This window comes from Poecile atricapillus, chromosome 5 (genome assembly GCF_030490865.1).
Source record: "Poecile atricapillus isolate bPoeAtr1 chromosome 5, bPoeAtr1.hap1, whole genome shotgun sequence".
NCBI classification, from domain to species: Eukaryota; Metazoa; Chordata; class Aves; order Passeriformes; family Paridae; genus Poecile; species Poecile atricapillus.
Window position 1 is genome coordinate 25,679,068 of NC_081253.1, and position 18,992 is coordinate 25,698,059.

Below are 18,992 nucleotides of genomic sequence, written 5' to 3' on the forward strand. Positions count from 1 at the left end.
ATTGCCTCAGGCCAGTAGCCTTGATAATTCCCTAAAAAGGACAAGCTTGGGGTGGATTTTCTTGATTCATATTGCACTGAACTTACACTGCTGCACTCTCTTTTGTTGACTCTAGGCATCTGTTCTTTTCTGTCATCACTGTCTTGATAAAGGTCTGGATGCGACACTTCCAGTGTACTGCCATCTCCTGGGATCACGAGGTATTAAAGCACAGTTTCATCTTTGCCACAAAACCTTTGCAACACATGTTGGCATGGAAGCCTACACCAGTCACCGACACTACTTACCCCTCGGCCTGAATTACAACCAAATACTGTGAAATGCTGCCCTAATTATGCTGTCTAGAATATCTGGGCCACTGTTCATTAAAAGAGAAGTCAAGTTACTGAATCTCTTTTTCTCATCAAACTCTGCTGGCTGTTATTCCGATGACCAGGTCATCATTAAGACTGCTAATGAAAAACAGAACCTGGGAGATGGCCTCACCAACAACACAGCTGCTCCCCCACGAGTCACAACCTCAAACACACTGGGGACAGACACAAGCAAAGCAAACACCACTGGAAGCACAAGAAACACTGGAACCACAGTAAGCAGAGGTGAAACACTTCACAAAACAAATGGTGAGAGGGAGATGCAGCAGCCATCTGCTTATTGCAAAGTGTCCAAGGAGTAGTTCTGTCTAAAGAGAGGATATCCTTCAAGCTACTGTGGAAAAGCCACTCTAGGAGTTCAACCGTGGCACTGGAAAGGCAGTGCCAGCCACGGCAGTCCTGTTGGCACCAGCTGCAGCTGTGTCTCAACAAGGTGGTGGCGATTCCCAGTGTCTGACCAATGTAGGTCATACCCATGCCTTGACCTGGCAAGCCTGCCTGAGAGCTGACCAGAGCCCCACAGCACCATCATTTCTCATCCACATGCTAATCATCAAATAATGCCAAACTTCAACTTAACCAGTTTTGCTGATGAAGCAGGTATATATTTTTTAAATCTCAGAAAACATAACAACATACATGAGAAAATTCTATTCTATATCCCTTAAATTAGACTTCCTCAAACCAGAAAACAGGATGAAGACGACCTGGTCTCCAGACCAGTGATCCAGAGCTAGAAAGCACTATAATTAGAATCAGGACTGAGACTGAAGACCCTGGGTTGTTTGCAAAACTAATTAGCTAATGTCATTAGAAAGCAACAGAGAATAAGCAAGAGCTGACTCAGACTCTACAGCAATCTAAGCAAAGGACAGTTTAATAATTGTACTTACGATATGTTCTAAGCGAAAAAAGAAAATCACTGTATGGAGTAGCTTTCATCCTGGGCAATATCCATACATCCTGGACTTGGCAAAATGGCTTGGAGAAGAGGGTTTCATCATAGTAAACACAGCTACTTCACAGCAAGATTTATTAATACATCCAAAAGAAAGAAAGAAAATCATTTTGTCACACTATATACAGATAATACATACAGTGTTTTATACACATATTACATCAGTTTTTACACAAGAAAAATATACATAAAAATGTAAACTTTTGTATACAAAAACCCTTAAACAAATTAAACAAGGACCAGATAACAAAAGGAGACCAATCTATTATCATTTAATTGATTTTTTTTTTTTTAAATGGTAATACAGTACATTCATTGAGAAGTATGAGGAACATGTGAGCCAACCTTTCCTATTTAAAGGGAAAGTACAAACACAAGCTTTCCTCCCCGCCCCTGGAATGCTGTCCGTGAGCCTCCAGCACTAGAAATAGTGGTGCGAGTTGCCATTGCTGCCAGGGACCCTGAAGGAAGGGACCCTTCTTCTTGGGCACCTCCATGCACCACACACACTCTCCCAAAGCGACACATCCACAGAAGCAAGCTGGGCTGGGCTGTTTGTGCGTATTAGCCAGTCTTCCAGCTAATACCATGAGATGGGACGTGGCAGTGCCCGTTTGTATGTTCCCTTTAAGCAGTCATTAAGTGGATTAGCGTTGCGGGAGGAAGTTGCTTATTTTTCCCAATGTATGGTATGCTGAACACAAGTGTCAGGGATGAGAGGGAAGAAAGAAGGGGTGTAAGAGACTGCTAATCCTTGCTACCATGCAGTTACTTCAAAATCAGGTACGTTTGCAAGCTACAATTCACTGGTTCAAAATACACTGCCTCACCTTTGCTTTCCCACTGCAACTTGTTTACATTTTAAACTCTAGTGACCGAACAACTGTATGAGGCTCTTTGTTACAAGGCTGTTTCTGATATCAAAGCATAATCAAGCTACCTTTAAAATGACACCAAACACAAACTTCTCGGAGACAGCCTTAAAAAGAGAGAGCATTCCCTCTAAGCACTTCAGATTGTCCATTTGCCACCTTCTTTTATTATGTCTAGGATAAATATATTTACCCTTAACTGCAAAAAGGATATTGATTGAGCTTCTGACATCTGTTTTGCTCCACTTGTAGATAAACATTTCTGGGAATTGGAGGGAAAAAAACCCCAAAAAACAAACCCAAATTTTAAAACCTCAGGCATAAAAGAAGGAGGGAATTATTTAACGTGTTGGTGAAAAAACAGTTGCAGAAACTTGAACTTGTTGGAAACAAACAGACGATATATTCCAATGAAGGCTTCTCACATTAAATAAGTTAGACGGGTTACAGACATCTTCAATTAAAACATCCATCCTCCACAAAGTATGTTAAAATGAAACACAATAGTGATGCACTGGCATTTCTCCTAAAAAGGACAGAAGGACATGAAATCTCCTTAGTGATATAAGTACTATTGAATGTAGGAGGTGAACAATAATTTATGAAAGTATTGAGGGAAAAAGAAAATCATGAATCATTAATTATAATTGGACAAAAGGGGGATGGGGCAGAATGCAATTACTGTATGCCTCAGAAACACCTGAAGGAAATAAACACTTAGAAACTTGTGTTTCCATTTCTTTCACCTAAACAATGGTGGGAATAAGGGCTTGTCTGCTTGCTTTTGGTTTTTTGTTTCCTTTTTTTTTCTTTTCCTTTTTAAAATAACAACCCTTCTAGTAAAAAATTCAAAAGACAATTACAGATGGCTTTAGATAATTAAAAGTCTCCTTTTTAAAATAAAACTTTGATAACACATTTCTCCATTTCTTCTATATTCAGTGAAAATAAGTAATAAGGGACAGCAATTTGCAAAAAAAGTGTCAAAAAAATTGCCAACCAAGTATCATAACATATACATATGTATATGCAGGACATCTACACTCTATATACATATTTAATATAGGTATGCATGAGTAAATATCAGGAGACAACCAACAGGTACGTTCTCCACATACATAAACCAAAATAGCATAATAGGCGTGTGCGTATCAATCTGTATTATCCACACGCAGTACACAGACATACCCATACACACGTCCCAACATATGTATCAGAGAAGTTGTGTATGACTGCATGAAAGCTCAGATGGAACAGTACACCAGTTACCTTTTTCTAACAGAAATGCAAAGAAGACAAAATTCCATGGCTGAATTGTGGCCAAGAAAAATTGTGCCATAGCCATATTGAAAACATGGAATCCAGTATGGCTCGATGACAGAACTGGAGCAGCATTCTCCTCTGAAACTGAAGCCTAAGTTACACAGCACTTCAATGTGACTGAGCAGGTTGCTGACAGCTGCTTTCTGCTAAAAGGATATAGAAGCTCCATTTAGCCAGAAAACAGAAAACAAAACACTTAAGCCCATAATTTACTTGCATAAGCAAGATCACCCAATACACAATTAGATGCAAAGTGCTAGCATGTTAATGGTCAACTCTGCACTCCATTTGAAAATATGTTTTATGGTGAAGTGCAATAAACTGTGTTTCTTTTGATATGTTTGATGACAACCCCTTTGCTCAGAACAGAGCACAGGGCTGCCTTCTGCTTAGTGCCTGTGCTATGGGAAACACAAATCAAACTTCTTTTTCCTCCTTAAAGAGAAAAAATGCTGAAAATTAGAAGGTAGTATTTGGGAGGTGTAGTTTTCTCATTTTGACCACTTCAATATAATGCTGGGTTAACCTTTCAATATGCTAGGAAGCTTTGCATCAGGTTCCATGAAAAGTTTGTATTCATCTGCAAGTCAATCACAGTCCTACTGAATCACAATTGAAGCTGGGGAAGTTTGCATAAGTTCAAGCAGGCTCTCAGGGCCCAATTCAGCTACCACTTCAGTCACCAAGAGAATTCCTTCATGCATAAGCAGAGCTGGATTGGGCCATTAAAGCTGACTGCTGGTAGCAAGAGAAACTGCAGAGATGCAGGGACAAGGAGGAGCTGGAATAGAGGCAATGGAGCAGAGAAGCAGAAAAAGCTGGCATTTTGCAAAAGGCCTCAACGAAACGAGACTATATATAAAACAAAAGCAGAGACGTAGCAAAGAAACTCCACTGCAAGGGCTGAAGTTACACAAAACAATGGTGGCCAAGCTCCGATCAGTCTCTGAGTCATCCAGACCCCTCAGAAGAATCTAAAACAACTTGTTTGGCACAAGTGCTTACCTGTTACACATATGTTACATGGACAGTCCCTCTCTTTAGCTCACACCCTCACTCATGTTATAGCTAATGTATAGGAGTGTGATACAAGGTATATTCCATCTATCAGTCTGTATGCATGTATACATAGATTTAGATTGATTGCATTCATACATATTTATTGTACACCATGAGGGCAACTCCACATTCAGCAAAATTCTACCATTATCTCACATACAGATGTATCTCTCTGTACAGGTGTGCACAAAAATGGGTCTATTCTCCTCCAAAAAGGCATAAAGATCTATGCTCCTAATTCCCATTACCACCAAATAAGCAGAAGAAAAGGTGGAAAACTTCCACCTCCCTACCCTTTTGTCTGTATGCATATGTGCCAGCAAAAAATTTTGGGGAGAAGAAGAGGGGGAGGGATACCTGGGGGAGTATCAACATCATGATATGGAGGAGACTATTAAAAACAATTGCAAAAAAATTCAAATTTCTGTTCAATACTAGAAGCTCTGTTTTTCTAAAAAGGTTTTTAAAGTCACCAGGATCATCATACTTAAAATGATACTGTATGAGTAAATAACAATTAGATTATTTTCTCCAAACTAAATAGAACAGTATGAAGAGTAAGCCAATCTGCAAGAATATTTCTGACTTCTCAAAATTTCAAGTGATAGCTCCCATAAAGAAATCTTCCTTCTCCAATTATGAAAAAAAGGTAAGTGGTCACAATCAAATTCAGAATTTCACAGCCTAAATGAAACTCCCTTGACTGAATGCATATTTTGTTCTGCAATCCCACAACAGCAATTTTGGGGCAAAATTGATGTACACAAATATCCTTAGAAGAGAAAAAAAATTTACTTTGAAGACAAGATCCTTTTATGGAAAAAAGACCACTGCAGAAACAGTAACCCTTACAATCTGATTGGAAAACACAAGTACACTGATTGACAACATTTTCCAAATCAGACCGTAGGAGATTTGGGTATTAATTTGCAAAGACACAGCAATTCTCACGCCTCTCCATCCCACTGAGTTTGCTTGAGTCCCACAAACCCATTCAGTTTGTCCTGAAAAACTAATTTCTTCCATCACTCCTCCTCCCCCATTTGTTTTATTTAAAGGCTGTCTTTGGGAGCTTGGTATTTTCATGGCATTTTAAACAGGGCTCAAAGGAACTCATTTGAAAAACAGTAAAATTGACATGATATCAGAGTTAGCCTTATAACAGAAGATTATATAGTAGAGAGTTTCAGTTATTTATACAACAGTGAGGACATAACAACCCCCTACTAAATAATCACATTTCTACAATACATTCCATCACCTCTTGACTACTTTTCTCTTTACAGAACTATGACCTACATACAATATACACATTCGTATCGCACATACATCCCCCCCAATGCATATTTTTTGTGTGTATATATAATACATACATGCACACAAGCAGTCTAATTCTATTTATAAGTCACAGTGGGAATTCCTTTGTGAGGAAAGGAGGGGAAAATTCCTGAATAAGACACTGTAGATTCCTAATGTTCCAACTTTTCAAATTCCAACTCACAGAGCTAACTGGAAATAAATACATTAAAAAAAAGAAAAGGTCTTACAAACTTGATTCACAACTCCCAGCTACAGTAGTTGGATTTTTAAATTTGATCTATTTACCCTGTAACTAAATTTCTAATCATAGGTACAAACCACGGATAAATTATTGCAGAATGTAACACTCAAAATTTAAAAAGAGTTATAGGAACAGTAATATAAGGGTTAAAAAGAGTTCTATACTTGTTGATACAGGATACCATTTTATTTTATTTATATATGTATCTATATATAGATATAGATATCTGCAAGGTAGCAAAGAATAGCTGTACACCTTGACACGGCAAAGATCCAGTGTAAAAAGGTGCTTCACTAGTTTGTTTTTCCAAAAAAGCTTGTATATAATTTTATAGCTATTAAAAACACATATGCAACATAATTCATTACACTCAATACAGCTTTAGTATAAAACTTATAATTTATGAGGTGATGTTAATAGCATAAATTAATATACCATTTCTCTTAAAATCTACAATAAGTATTCTGAAAGCTCATTGGGGAAGGGTATCTTTAAATAAAAAGTTTAAAGCTGAGCGTGATGAAAAAGATTCTGTATGTTGAACTTGAGATGAGAGCCCCGAGAAGAGAAAGAGTCCGTAAGTCAGACACTGTTGACTATAAAACTGAACAAAGATTTCTCCTTCTTGCGCTCTCACTTAGGTGACGCTCTACCTTAAATTATTATTTACTTTTAAAACTATTTACTTTTTTCTTTTTTTTGTTTTTTTTCTTTTTTCCTTTCTTTTTTTTTGTTTGTTTTTTTTTTGTTTGTTTTTGTGTTTGTTTTTTTGTTTTTTGTTTTTTTGTTAACTGCCCTTATTTCCACAAGGAATCCCTGAGACATACCCAAAACTGTACAGTGAAGGTCATCACTGTTCAGAGAAACTGGTTCAACCCCTTCTGGTAGGATGTAGCTATTTTGCATGAGAATAAAAATGTCCATCACTTCACAATGAACCTATTTGCACCAGAACCAACTACATTGTTTAAGATGCAGGTTAGAGAGTCATTTCAGGGTAAATCAGTCCACTCCAAGGTAGAAGCCAATGCCATCGCAGTTAGCTACATCAGAGCAATCTGCACCAAAGTTAAAGTTTTCCAGAGGATATCTGGGAACGTTACCTATCCAGAGTTCATCTCCGTGGGCACCAGCTGACAACAACAGAAAGCAGGTTAAACATTAGCATTACTGGACCAAGTTCAACATGCCCATGTGGTTGACACGCAGGTAACTCTGGACATCTCACTGTGTGTGTGTTTGGGGGACTAGCAAGAGGAAGGGTGGGAAGAATGCATTTTTCTACAGCAAGTAAGTACAGTTTTATGGTCAAAAGCCTAAGTTTCACCCTATTCACTTCCACACCAAATTCTATGACCTAGAGTAGACTGAAAACGTGCCAACACTTACTTCAAGGAGACAGATAAAGAAAGCCTTCTCCAACAACTGCTGTCAACTTACAGCCATGCTCACTTTGTCCTTTCATGCTTCCACTACCTCATTCCACAGTAGCTAGAGAAGGAGCAGAGTAAAACAGGGGAAAGCAAAGAAGTCAACAACAATAGGAAGTACCAGATAGCAAAGAGAAAACAGTCACTACTGTTTGGGGCTTTTTTAAAAAAAGAGGCTGAAGACACAAGTAAGAAAATTGTTTAAAGATGCATCTTTTCTAACTCTTTCTCCTCCCCCAAACTTTTCTTTCCCAACAATAGTGTTTTAAAGACAAGACTGAAACTTTTACTGATAAGAACTAAGGTCTCTTATGTCCAGACCTCTCCTGAAGTCCAAGTTTAAGTTTAGTGAACACAAATACAGATTTTTGTTACCAGCCCTCCTTACTTTTATTTGGGCTTGAGAGTGTTCAGAAAGGGTGATTTAAATTTTAATTTATGACTTTCTACTGATACACATCTCAAAAGAAGAGGAACTTCTGAGAAGGTAAATTCTTGCCAAAAATGCCTGTATATTCACTGCTAGCATGTGCACTTCCATGATCAATGTTGTACCCTCAACATCTAGTTCATGACATATTAGCATGCTGTGAAACATCTCCCTACTCACGGATCTGAAAAACACTTTGATCTATTGCACTGTCATTCTAGCATCCAAATATATGTTATGAATTGCAGAAATCTCTCCTCCTTTTCATTTTACAGTCAGATTCGCTCAGAACCACAGAAGACTCACCATCTGGCATAACTTACATTGGAGGAGGGTCTGAGAATGAAAAAAATAGAAGTAAGAATTATGAAGAATGTAGAGCGGAAGGAAATAAAGGAGGTACAAGAAGTAGCCCACAAATCCCCATCATTAAATGTTACCCGAAAGACCTTGTGATCAGAAGGTGAGAAAGACCTAAAGATCCGGCCAGCACACTAGCCCCAAACTATTCCTTCAGTCACTATTTCTGCCACCACAGGACCCTGCAAGAGGTCTGCACAGGAGACTCCTTCACATGTGAAAATACAAAAGAAAAAATACCCCAGTTCCATCAGGGAAGCTGCCTGGACAGCCACACAAATGTCTCACTGCCAAAGATCACTGCAGGTAACTTTTCTATTGTTTGTTGGCTGAAAGCAGTTCCTGCCACCATCCTGTGCCCTGCAAATCTTGAAAGGTTAACTGCATGTAGCTGGTTCTTCTCAAAATTTTTCCCTCCTCTCTGCCCAAAGGCTCATACTGTTGGGAGAATTCATGAGTGGATTAAGCCCACTGCAGCACAATGACAGGGAGAAATACCCTCGGAGGCCTGACAATGCCTACAGGGATGCACAGCAGCAAGGAGGCTGCAGGAGCTCAGGGGGCAGCTGGAGCTCAGAAGCAGCATAGGTAGCCACCAGGGCCAGCTTCTCAGGGAAGAAAACTCCCCACTGTTTATTGTACACCTTTGCAGGACTCTCTTGGCAAGCAGATTCAATCCCACACTGTATTTAGATGTGGTTACAGCAAGACAAAGCATCAAACTGAATTTGGCTACTGGTTTTCAGATTCAGTCCTAGGTCTTTTGCCCTAGCCATGTCCCTAAAGCCAGTGGCATCTCACAACAGAATGTCCTATTTTTTCAATACTTATCTTCCTTTTATAAAAAAATAAAATAAAACAAAAACCCTTGGCTTCTCTTTGCTATTAGGTACAATTCCTCTTTGACAATTTCTTTTCTCTGATTTTTGCCTAGCAGGCAATAAGCTTCTCAGGGCTTTCAGTGCTTTCCAAACGAGAACTGCAAATCCCCATTTTCAGCTGGAAATCTAGATATTGCCATTTTCTCCACAGTGCCTGAGGCAGACCTGCAACTGTGCTACCTCTCAGCACTATCAATTTAAAGCCTTTATGCTCAGCCATAGAGAGAAGCATGCTACTAACGAGAAGGGATCTAAGCAAGAACCTGGAGGAACTAGAAGGCAGGAGGAGACAAAGTTCATGCATCATAATGATGAAGCCAAAGAACAAATCAACTTTGAGGTATCTAAGTACATATGGGTCCCCTCAAAGTTGGTGTAAGGTCTTCCTAGGTGAAAGGAAACATCAAAGCATGTCTTAAAGAATGCCTTATGTACCAGGAGAGCACGAAGCTATTCCTGATAAGCCTCTGTACATTGTCAAAATTCATCTTGTGTTAAGTATTTTTGTACAGAGACTAATTGAGGTGCTATTATTGCCAAAATTACGTAAATTATATCCTATTCTATGTCTAACTTTTTTCATTCTTCAGAAATTCCAATCTTATGTGAAGAAATTAGCTTTTAGGTTCAACTAGCCTTATTCCATTTGTCAACATATAAAGGGCACAACAGGTATTGAGCATCTGAAATTGCTACACTGGCTCTTTGGTGAAGGGGTGACAAGAATGCTAATTGCTATAAGAGCTGATACTCAAAAACATCTGTGAGGGAGCATGGATTCTACTGGGGAACCACATAAATAACAGCTCTGAGGACCACCTTAACCAGGCCAGCAGGATTTCCCAGAGGAAGAGGTGTGAAATATCTCTGACTACACCTACCTCTCAATTAGATCTCTGGCATCCAGCAGTAAGACACTGATGCACTGAAGTCAACAGGTAAACCCACCTGGAATGATCCACCTTGTAAAGCTAAGATCAAGACCCGTAACTGCTTGGTAGCCATGTAACCATGAAATTGGTGGTAGTGAAAAAATGAGAGGTGAACCAGGAAAAGGCAAGAGTGGTGGCCCATTTCAGAACACTGTGGCAGACAGGACAGAGGGATTCCTATTTCAATTGTATACAAACTGAAGTTTATTTTTGAAAGTGCAGCTTTATTGCAAACTTAGTTTGCTCATGGAAAAATGTTACGCAGTCAGTTTTCAGGGAAGAGTTGCCAAGTGATATACAAAAATTGAAATCTAAGTGGGGGAAGAGACTTGATGTCCTAAGCTACTTTAAAGAAACACATGTCCATAAAGGCCATTGATTTCAAACGGTAATCATGGACCTGCATGGCTCTGACAGCTTTTGAAATTCCCTGTCTAAATCAATGCGCAGATTAGGAGCTGTGTTCTGTTCTGAGTTAGACAAACTCACCATGACCTTAGACCAGAAGGCTACTCTGTAATTTATACCAACACAACCAAGCAGAACTTGGCTCTCAGTTCCCATCCTCTCTTCCCCCCCAGCATGTGCTAAGAAAGAGAAATATGATGTGGGGCAAATATACTCTGCACTAGCTGCAGCTTCATTAGAAGTCTGATGGGCACAAGAACCATTTCAAGACCAAGGTCCTGAAACCAATACACAGAAATTAACACCCTTTAAAATTACATGAATACACAAGCAAATTAAAGAATTAACCATTTGGTATACTAGTTCTCCACTCTTTTTCAGTCAGACATCCCAGCACATTGAAGAAGGTATACGAGCACAACAAAAATAATCTGCAAATCAAACAGTTGTCTCCTCAACAAAGTATGGGTAACATAATACAAAAATAAATAAAAGCCTTGTCAGATTTGCCTCATTCACAATATCACTGGGCATTCCTCAATCAGCAGGACAATCACAAGCAGGCTTTCATAGGCTTCAATTAAACTTTTTATGTGATTTAAAAACATTTAAGTGTTACAAACATATTTAGATCACCACTTGAAATATTCGGCTTATATTACTAAGATCTATTTTACCAAGTATGTAATAATGACTTCATAACAACAGAAGCATGAAAATAATTTTTGTTTCTTCCACCCACATACACTTGCAATTTCAGAAAAGGACATATGCATCATCCATACTCTTTTGTATTTAAAGAGGACAGATTATTCAAGAAAAGAGGGATAGTATGATTGCTACAACAGTAAGAAGACACAGGACCTATTCCATTTAAACTCTGTTCCTTAGGAAGATGGAAGGAGAGGTTTGGGTCAGATATTTTGGTGTGTGCCTGACTGCTGCTAATGAAATTAATTTCTATAGCAACTAAACTTCATTCAATGATCCTTTGTTCAGAAAGTTTATTAGGCCTCCCTATTACATGCACTTGGTTCTCTTAATTTCCTGAAATAGACTAGAAGACATACAGGTAGGACTTTTTACTGTAAGGTAAAAGAAAATCCATCATTTAGATTACAAGATTGAAATGTATAATTTTCTATTTTCTCTCATCTGCATCTCTGAAACAACAAAGAGTAGAGACTTGTATTAAACAGGAACTACTTTTACTGTCAGAGTACAGTAGCAAGTTTGAGCCCTATAGAGTAATAAGCAAATTCCTTCTTGATAAGGAGATGCAAGTAAACACCTCAGAATTTCTGCTGCTATTACCTCTTGGTTTAAAAAACAAAATTAAAAAATAGTAATTATTTTTAAAAATCTAAAACCTAGCTGACTCCTTTCTTTAGGAACTGCAATTACTACCAGAGAGTGAATACTGTCGTTAGCAGGTGATCAGTACAAACAAAACCATCCTGCTGACAGAAGGAATTGTTACCTATTTTGCTTTAGTGATTTCTTTTTTGGTTAGCCATGACTACTGACAGGTACCTGCTAGTTCCTTACATCCATTCAGCTTCCCAAACAGAGCATCAAGCCCTACAAGTGTTGGAAAAACTATATGGCTCTCAGGGGATTAAAAACTGTCCAAGAAAGTCTCACTAGTTAGACATATTGTGAGAATTGCATCCATTTGAAACTTACAATGGGTCTGACCTAGACCTGTGTGGATGGGCAGAAAACCAACCTAATTCTTCCTGTTTCAGCTGGGAAATTCCTGTCAGCCTGTCAGGCAAAGAGTTCTGGACAGACACACTTGAAAAGGCAAATCATCAATGCTACAAGGCCACAGTAATTCAGCAAGAAAGGGAATTTCTCACAGGAATCTTCTCTAATCCATGATCTATATTTCAATCCTTCTGTTTATCTTTCTTCTTTTTTTTTTTTTTTCCTGGGCTAACTTCAATATCAGCCTTCAAATTTATGGGCAACCAGTCAACTGATCCCTTTGCTACTCAATGAATTACAAATAATGATACTAAACAAACCCAAAAATCAGCATGCAGTAAGAACAGTGACCAGTTCTGGAAGGGGTCAACTCCTACTTCTTCACTAAAAGAGGAAAAGGAATCGCTGCTCCCTGCACCCCAAACACACACACACACACACACACACACACACACACACACACACACACACACACAGAGGAGGTCAAGAGACTATTTCAAGAAACTGCCAAACTCATCCTTGAATCATGATCTTGATTTAGGACTTCAGTGCACCACTCTCAAATCAATGTGTGAAGCCAAGTTTTCCATGCCAGATGCTACCTTTGGAAAAAGAGTAAATCAAAAATAAAAATAAATAAATCAAGGGACTTCTGCCCACTGGAAAACTTTCTACCAGATGCTAATGGGATGGCAAGCACTGATCTGAACCCTAGGGAACAGTAACACGCATCAGTGATCTGAGGTATCTTCCCATTTCTAGGTCTTACTGCTAAGATCAATTACATCCAGTAACTGTGCTGTATCCTTAAAGAATTTTTGGGGAACAGTGAACCTGCCTGCAATAAATGAGCACCAGTGCCTAACAAGCACATGTGAATGCTACAGCAAGGTTCACATAGGGCTAACCCTGGTCAGTACTGAAGCAGGGGTTTTCTTCTCAACCCCCTCTTAAAAAAAATGGGAAGAGAAAACAGACAAAATAAAGAGAAAGGAAAAAAGGAAAGATAGAAAACACAGGTCCCCCATCTACCTGCAGGGAGCCAGGCAGACAAGCTCAGTTGGAGGTGGTGAAGGGCGCGGATGCGTTATTGGTACTGGTAGCGGTGGCACCGGTCACTGCGAAGCCCGTGGGAGGAGCTATGGAGCTGTGGCTGGGCTGCAGGTCCTTGGGAATGCCACTGTGGGAGCTCAGCTGGTGCCCAAAGGCTGCGCTGAACTGAGGGAGCTGTTGTTTAGGGGAGGTGGAGCCCATGAGTTCAGCGGAGGCAGGACCCATGCCACTGAAACTGGTCTGCGGTAACCCCGGAAGCACACTGGAGCTGTTGGGGGTCACAGTGGCGAAGGCAGGCTGTGTGGTCTCTGAGTGCGAGGTGGTAGGTGGTGTGGACAGGGAGGTGGACAGGAGGTGTCCATCTGCACCAAGAAGGTTGCTAAACTGAGAGGGGTCCCCAAGATTGACAGGAAGATTTCCCCAGTGAGTTCTGGGGTTGACCACCCCGCTAAGTGGCACATCCAGCTGAGTTGGTAGCAAGTGCTGTGCCATCATGGGCATCTCTGCTGAGAAGGTAGCTGCCAAGTTATCACCAGAAAAGGGTGTGGTGTGAGGGGATGTGATATGGTCACTGTAGGGAGACGGCACATGCTCACTATCATAATGGCTTCCATGGGGTGAGGAGTGTGAATGGTCACTGCTGTATTGCTGTCGTGAGGTGATCAGGTCATCTGCCTTGCTCAGCAGCTGGGCAGGGTGGGGCCTCTGGGAGGCATGGCTGCCATCATGAAGTCCATGAAACTGTCCCGGGAAGGCTCTCTCCCCAAGGCCACTCTGGCTTATCAGAGTGGCAGAAGTAAGGCCAACGTTGGCTGGGGCTGAGAACTGCCCCTGGATCTGCCCTGCCAGGGGCGTAGGTGGGTTGGACAAGGTAGCAGAACGGAGCAAGTTCTCATCCAGCTCCAGACCGGAGAAATTATCGTGTACTATACGCCCATTCAACAGCTCCCCCAGATCCGTGTTAACCTCTCGACTCAAGGACTGCATTCCTGGAGCTCCAGCACCTGTAGAGAACACCCCTATCGCTCTATCTGACAGCTCCTGAACTGGCACACCATCTGTCTGTGTAAGTACTCCAATGGTACTCAGGCACTCAAGAGAAGTTACAGCCTGTAGGGCCCGTTCCAGTTCTTCAGCCTCTTCTGTGGTTGGAAGAAGATCTCCATTTTTACCTGCAGAAACAGGAACACCACCAGTTAGTGCACTGCTCTCAGGTGAGCCTGGCCCCGGCACCTAAAGGATGCAGATGTACAGACAGTTCAGTACAGTTCAGCACCATATGATAACCTTCCAGCATGGCTTGCAGTACACAGAAAGTATCATTCATCAGTGTTCACTAGCTAAGTAAAGTAAGAAAACCATGAAATTACACCTTCTTCTTCAATAGAAATCCCCATCTCCCCTTTCTCTTCCACATACTACAATAGGAGATGCCTCTTAGATTTCCTAGACTTAAAAATGCTTAAGTAAGATCTTCTTCAATGCTGCAGTAACACATGGTCCACAATCCCTCTTTCTACTTACCACATGGCAGTCTGGACCTAAAATTTACACAGACAGTATAATTTAGGTTAATTTCAATTCAAACATAGTCTGATGTCATGTTACATCAGAAAATGACCAGGGAAATCACATACCCAACTCCAGGCTGTTCAAATTTCTTTGTTATATATTACAGGTACTGAGTTTTAGAATGTAGAAATTCAAGCACATTTCTGATCAAAAGCTAGTTTCAAAAATGTATTTAAAGATTTTATTCTCACTCTCTTCTCTTTTTATCAAAGGCCAACATTGACTGTGATTCCAGCCCCACTCGATGGCAGAAAGATGCCATTACTGAGAACACTCTTGATTAAACTGTAACCCTGACAGGCAGGAAAAATGTAAAATGAATTATTAAAATACTAAACCAATTATGATTTTCAGAGCAGTAATTATATGAGCAAGCAAACAACTATGCACACAGCCTTCTTAAAGTCTGCTTTACTTCAGAGCTCACAAACAACTGAGCAAATGCACACTTCCTTCTCTAGAATTTATTAGCTCTGTAGGAAAGCAAGCAACTCCTCAAAATGCAGTTTAGAAACATTCACTTCTTCAGTTCACTGACTGTGTTCATGCTAGCATAAAATAAAATGGTACCTTCAAAGAAATCAAAATCTTGCAAGTCATCGGGCAGCCGTGGCAGGACATCAGAGAAGTCCTCCTGATTCAATTCCAAGTCATGTGGAATGTCTGTGATTTCATTGGCGATATCATCAGGCAGCTCATCGGCACTGAGCTCTGGTGTGGATGGGCTCCTGAACAGAAAGGAACATTAGTCCCTGGTGTTCAACTCTGCTTGCTCCAAAGGACAACTATCAGAGCGTATCCCTCTACAACGGATTCTTCCCCACACATTTTTTACTCCATTATGTAGGAAAAAAATGCTTTTAGGTAGTTTCTTTAGGAAGTTTACACTTAGACTACTCATTAATTACGTAAGAGGCAACATGAGCAAGATATTTTACCCACCAAACCCAGTCATTGCTCAATTCCAAAATGACCCACTCTAAGGGCTTTTTTCAACAGTCACATGGAGGTGCAATTTTTAGCCCTGCTCCAGATGCTGTTTGGCAGCTTTGTACAGTGCTCACTGGCAATGCTCAGGCCAGCAGTGTGAAGCTGGGCAGGAAGAGTACTGACCGTATGTGGGGTATCTCTACTGGCAGTGAGACACTGGCAGGCATGGTGAGGTTCCCTTGGGGCACTGCAGGAGGAATGGGTTTCTGGGGCCGGCGTGGGCCTCGCCTTCTCTTCTTCTTGTGTTTTTTGGTAAGTGCAGGTGGCTTTGTTTTTTTCCTGGGTTTCCTCTGCTGCTGGTGCTGAACTTTACGGGAGCTGTCCCCTCTCAAGAAATTATCCTTCAGGAGCAAAACAATACCAATGGGAACATATTAAGAACAAATATTACTTTCCTTGCTTTTTTCACCCTGGTCATTACACAGATATGTGACAGTCCATGTCATGAGGGACTGTAAGCTTACACCCAGACACAGTTTCAAAAATTGAGCTGTTCCCTTCCTCATTGACCCCAACGGCAAAAATAACATTGACCAAATGATGAGGTATTGTAAATACGAGATTGTGCAGTGTCACTTTAAAAACTATCATAGCAAGCCCTAGTTAAATAGTGCAGAACTGTAACCTTTAGCAGCACTCCAGTAAGTATTAAAGACGAAACACTGTTGTGAGATGGTGCTAATGTGGATAATGTGCAGCAGCTGAAGCCAGAATCCTCAAGCGCCCACTGACGTAACAGAGGGACAGCACTGAGGAGACAAAATTAATGCTGCTGGACTAGGATAAGGACATGGGTAAACAATTATGGCCTCATTGCTTCTGAACAGCAATCACTGACACATTAAAAAATAAATCAAACCATTTTCAGTCTTCAGTTGCCATCATATAGGGAATGGCAGAGGATTATATTTGCTACAGCAGTAAACCTTGCAGGACATATTGAAGCTTGCCTAGAAGAGGGGGAAACCCCATGAAGATCTGTGTATCACAAACTCTCACATTTTAATCCAAAAAACTCCATAATTCACAATTATTGGAGAGGCTGAACAAAAACAGCAACAAAAAACTTTCAATAACCCAACAAAACAAAAGAAAAAAGGCAGTTTTACACCTAATTGAAGGTAGGACAAGAAGCCCCGAAGGAGGGGCAAGACAGAAGTGGGTTTGTGAATTAACCTAAAGGTTTTGTTCTGGAAGATTGATGTCATAAAAGGAGAGCAGAGGACACCAACTTCATTTCTCTATTCTCTAAACTTGAGGTAGGCCATTGTTTTTTTTCTAGGACTGATGGATCCCTGAAGGAGGTTAAACATAAACTCTTAGTTACTGAAAGGTAAACAAAGTAGTAAACCCATTACTGGCATCCTTGCAATTGCTATCTACATTTCCTTTAGAAAGTACTTTGGGCCCCATGTACTGAGACTGCTCAAGATGCAGTGTTCTTAATACCACGCTCAAATTATATTCAGATCCAAGGAACAGGAGTGAACCCAAATAAAATGACCACAGGATCTCTCACAATGATCTTCTATTTCTCAATTCAGGAAAAAAATCAAATTTTCTCCAGTGAAGAATATTCCCATGTATACTTCATTATATCCTCAAAACTACATACTTCACTACTACTACTTTACTACTACATACTCCTTACAACATACTTTATACTATTTGGGAATGTTTGGCAAGTTTTACCCTTTTAAGAAAAATAATACCAAACAAGCTCATAAGTTAATAAACTTCCTAACTGTTAAGAAAGACTTCATAGGAAGCCTGGGGTTAAAACTCCTGATCATCCCAATACACAGATAAATATAGTGATGGCTTTGTACTTACCATTTTTTTGGCATGTTCTTCGCACAGAGGTGTCTGATGTGTAATGTCAAAAACTGGCACAGAGCACTGTTGACCATCTGCAAACTTGGCTGTGCAACTCGAGAAGAGCTGCTGAGAACGGTTCAATAAGATATCTGTGCATTTCTGCATCAGGAATAACACAAGACAGTGGTGGAGGAACGCCCTTTGATTTATCAATCTGATAAAGATCAGAGCCTTCAATTCTATCTGTCCATAGATACTATTTTTAATGTGTGCCTTAAGTTTGCTATTCGAGTTCAAAGTTAGGTAAAGCTCAAACCCAACTTTTAAAGTGAAAAAACTGCATTCATGCAGAATCACTAATGATTTTATTATATAGTGAGATAGTTTTATAAAAGCAGCCATTTCACTAATGAGTTCTTAGCAAAAAGAAGCCTTTTCCTGGAGCCTTAATCAATAGATCAATAGTAGCAGTTGGAACAGTATAGTCAACAGGACTATTTCCTTACAGACTAATGACAATCTATACTGAAACATTAAAGAAAGAGTATTTCTTAATTCAATCTTTTAAGGTTCTTGGCATTTATCTTTAGAGTACAGACAAAGAAGCTTCAAGATTCTTCCTGCTCCTCTGAAAAAAAGATGTGCAAGCAGACAGAAAGGTCAAGTAAATCCACATGTAAGCTTGCCGAGATTTCCTTCAGAAAAATCCTTAGCAGGAGTAAAAATGTCTCCAGACTTACAACAAATCAAACAGATATTTCATTGTGTGTTTTTTCAAACAACATTAGGAGCACTCCTTCCATCCTGAACAGTTCTCAGACCTCAACATCACTATATATGTTTATAAAATGTTAAAACAACAAAAAAAAAAAAGACAAAGAAAATGAAAAACCTGCAGAACAATCCAGATAGCAGACTTGGATGGATGGGTCAGAACCAAAAACCTGTTCATTTAAGAGAAGAAAATGCAGAGAGAAAAAATGGGCATACATGCAAGATCACTACTCTTCTCTACACACAGCAAAAAGCGAGACCCCTTAAAATTAGAAAAAATACCCAAACAAAAAAATCCCATCAGAATCATGAGGCAAATCCCAAACACAGCTGCACACCATGGTGCTTTCTCATAGAGGTTTTGAACTGCTCTGCAGACTGCTTTTAAGTGGCCTGCAAAAAATGAAGCAATAGAAACAAGGCATCTGCAAAACAAAAAGACTGGAAAGGTGCTGCAGACTGATAGTAGCTGAACACATCAGCACCC

General features: G+C 40.0%; 1 protein-coding gene across 9 annotated transcripts in view; it reads right to left on the bottom strand.

Moving 5' to 3' along the window:
• Positions 1-1,392: 1,392 nt before the first annotated feature.
• The window catches only part of INO80D (INO80 complex subunit D), a 49,403-nt gene continuing 31,803 nt past the window's right edge, over positions 1,393-18,992 (bottom strand). For 4 of the 9 annotated variants that reach the window (XM_058839629.1, XM_058839630.1, XM_058839631.1 and 1 more), the window contains exons 9-13: positions 17,747-17,880; positions 16,037-16,254; positions 15,494-15,651; positions 13,331-14,523; positions 1,393-12,900 (exon numbers count right to left, since the gene is read on the bottom strand). In XM_058839629.1, the coding sequence (XP_058695612.1) occupies positions 13,355-14,523; positions 15,494-15,651; positions 16,037-16,254; positions 17,747-17,880 (1,679 nt within the window). In that variant the 3' untranslated portion in view covers positions 1,393-12,900; positions 13,331-13,354. The remainder of the gene's footprint in view (positions 12,901-13,330; positions 14,524-15,493; positions 15,652-16,036; positions 16,255-17,746; positions 17,881-18,992) is intronic. The other 5 variants (XR_009277726.1, XR_009277725.1, XM_058839634.1 and 2 more) reach the window with 5 other exon arrangements.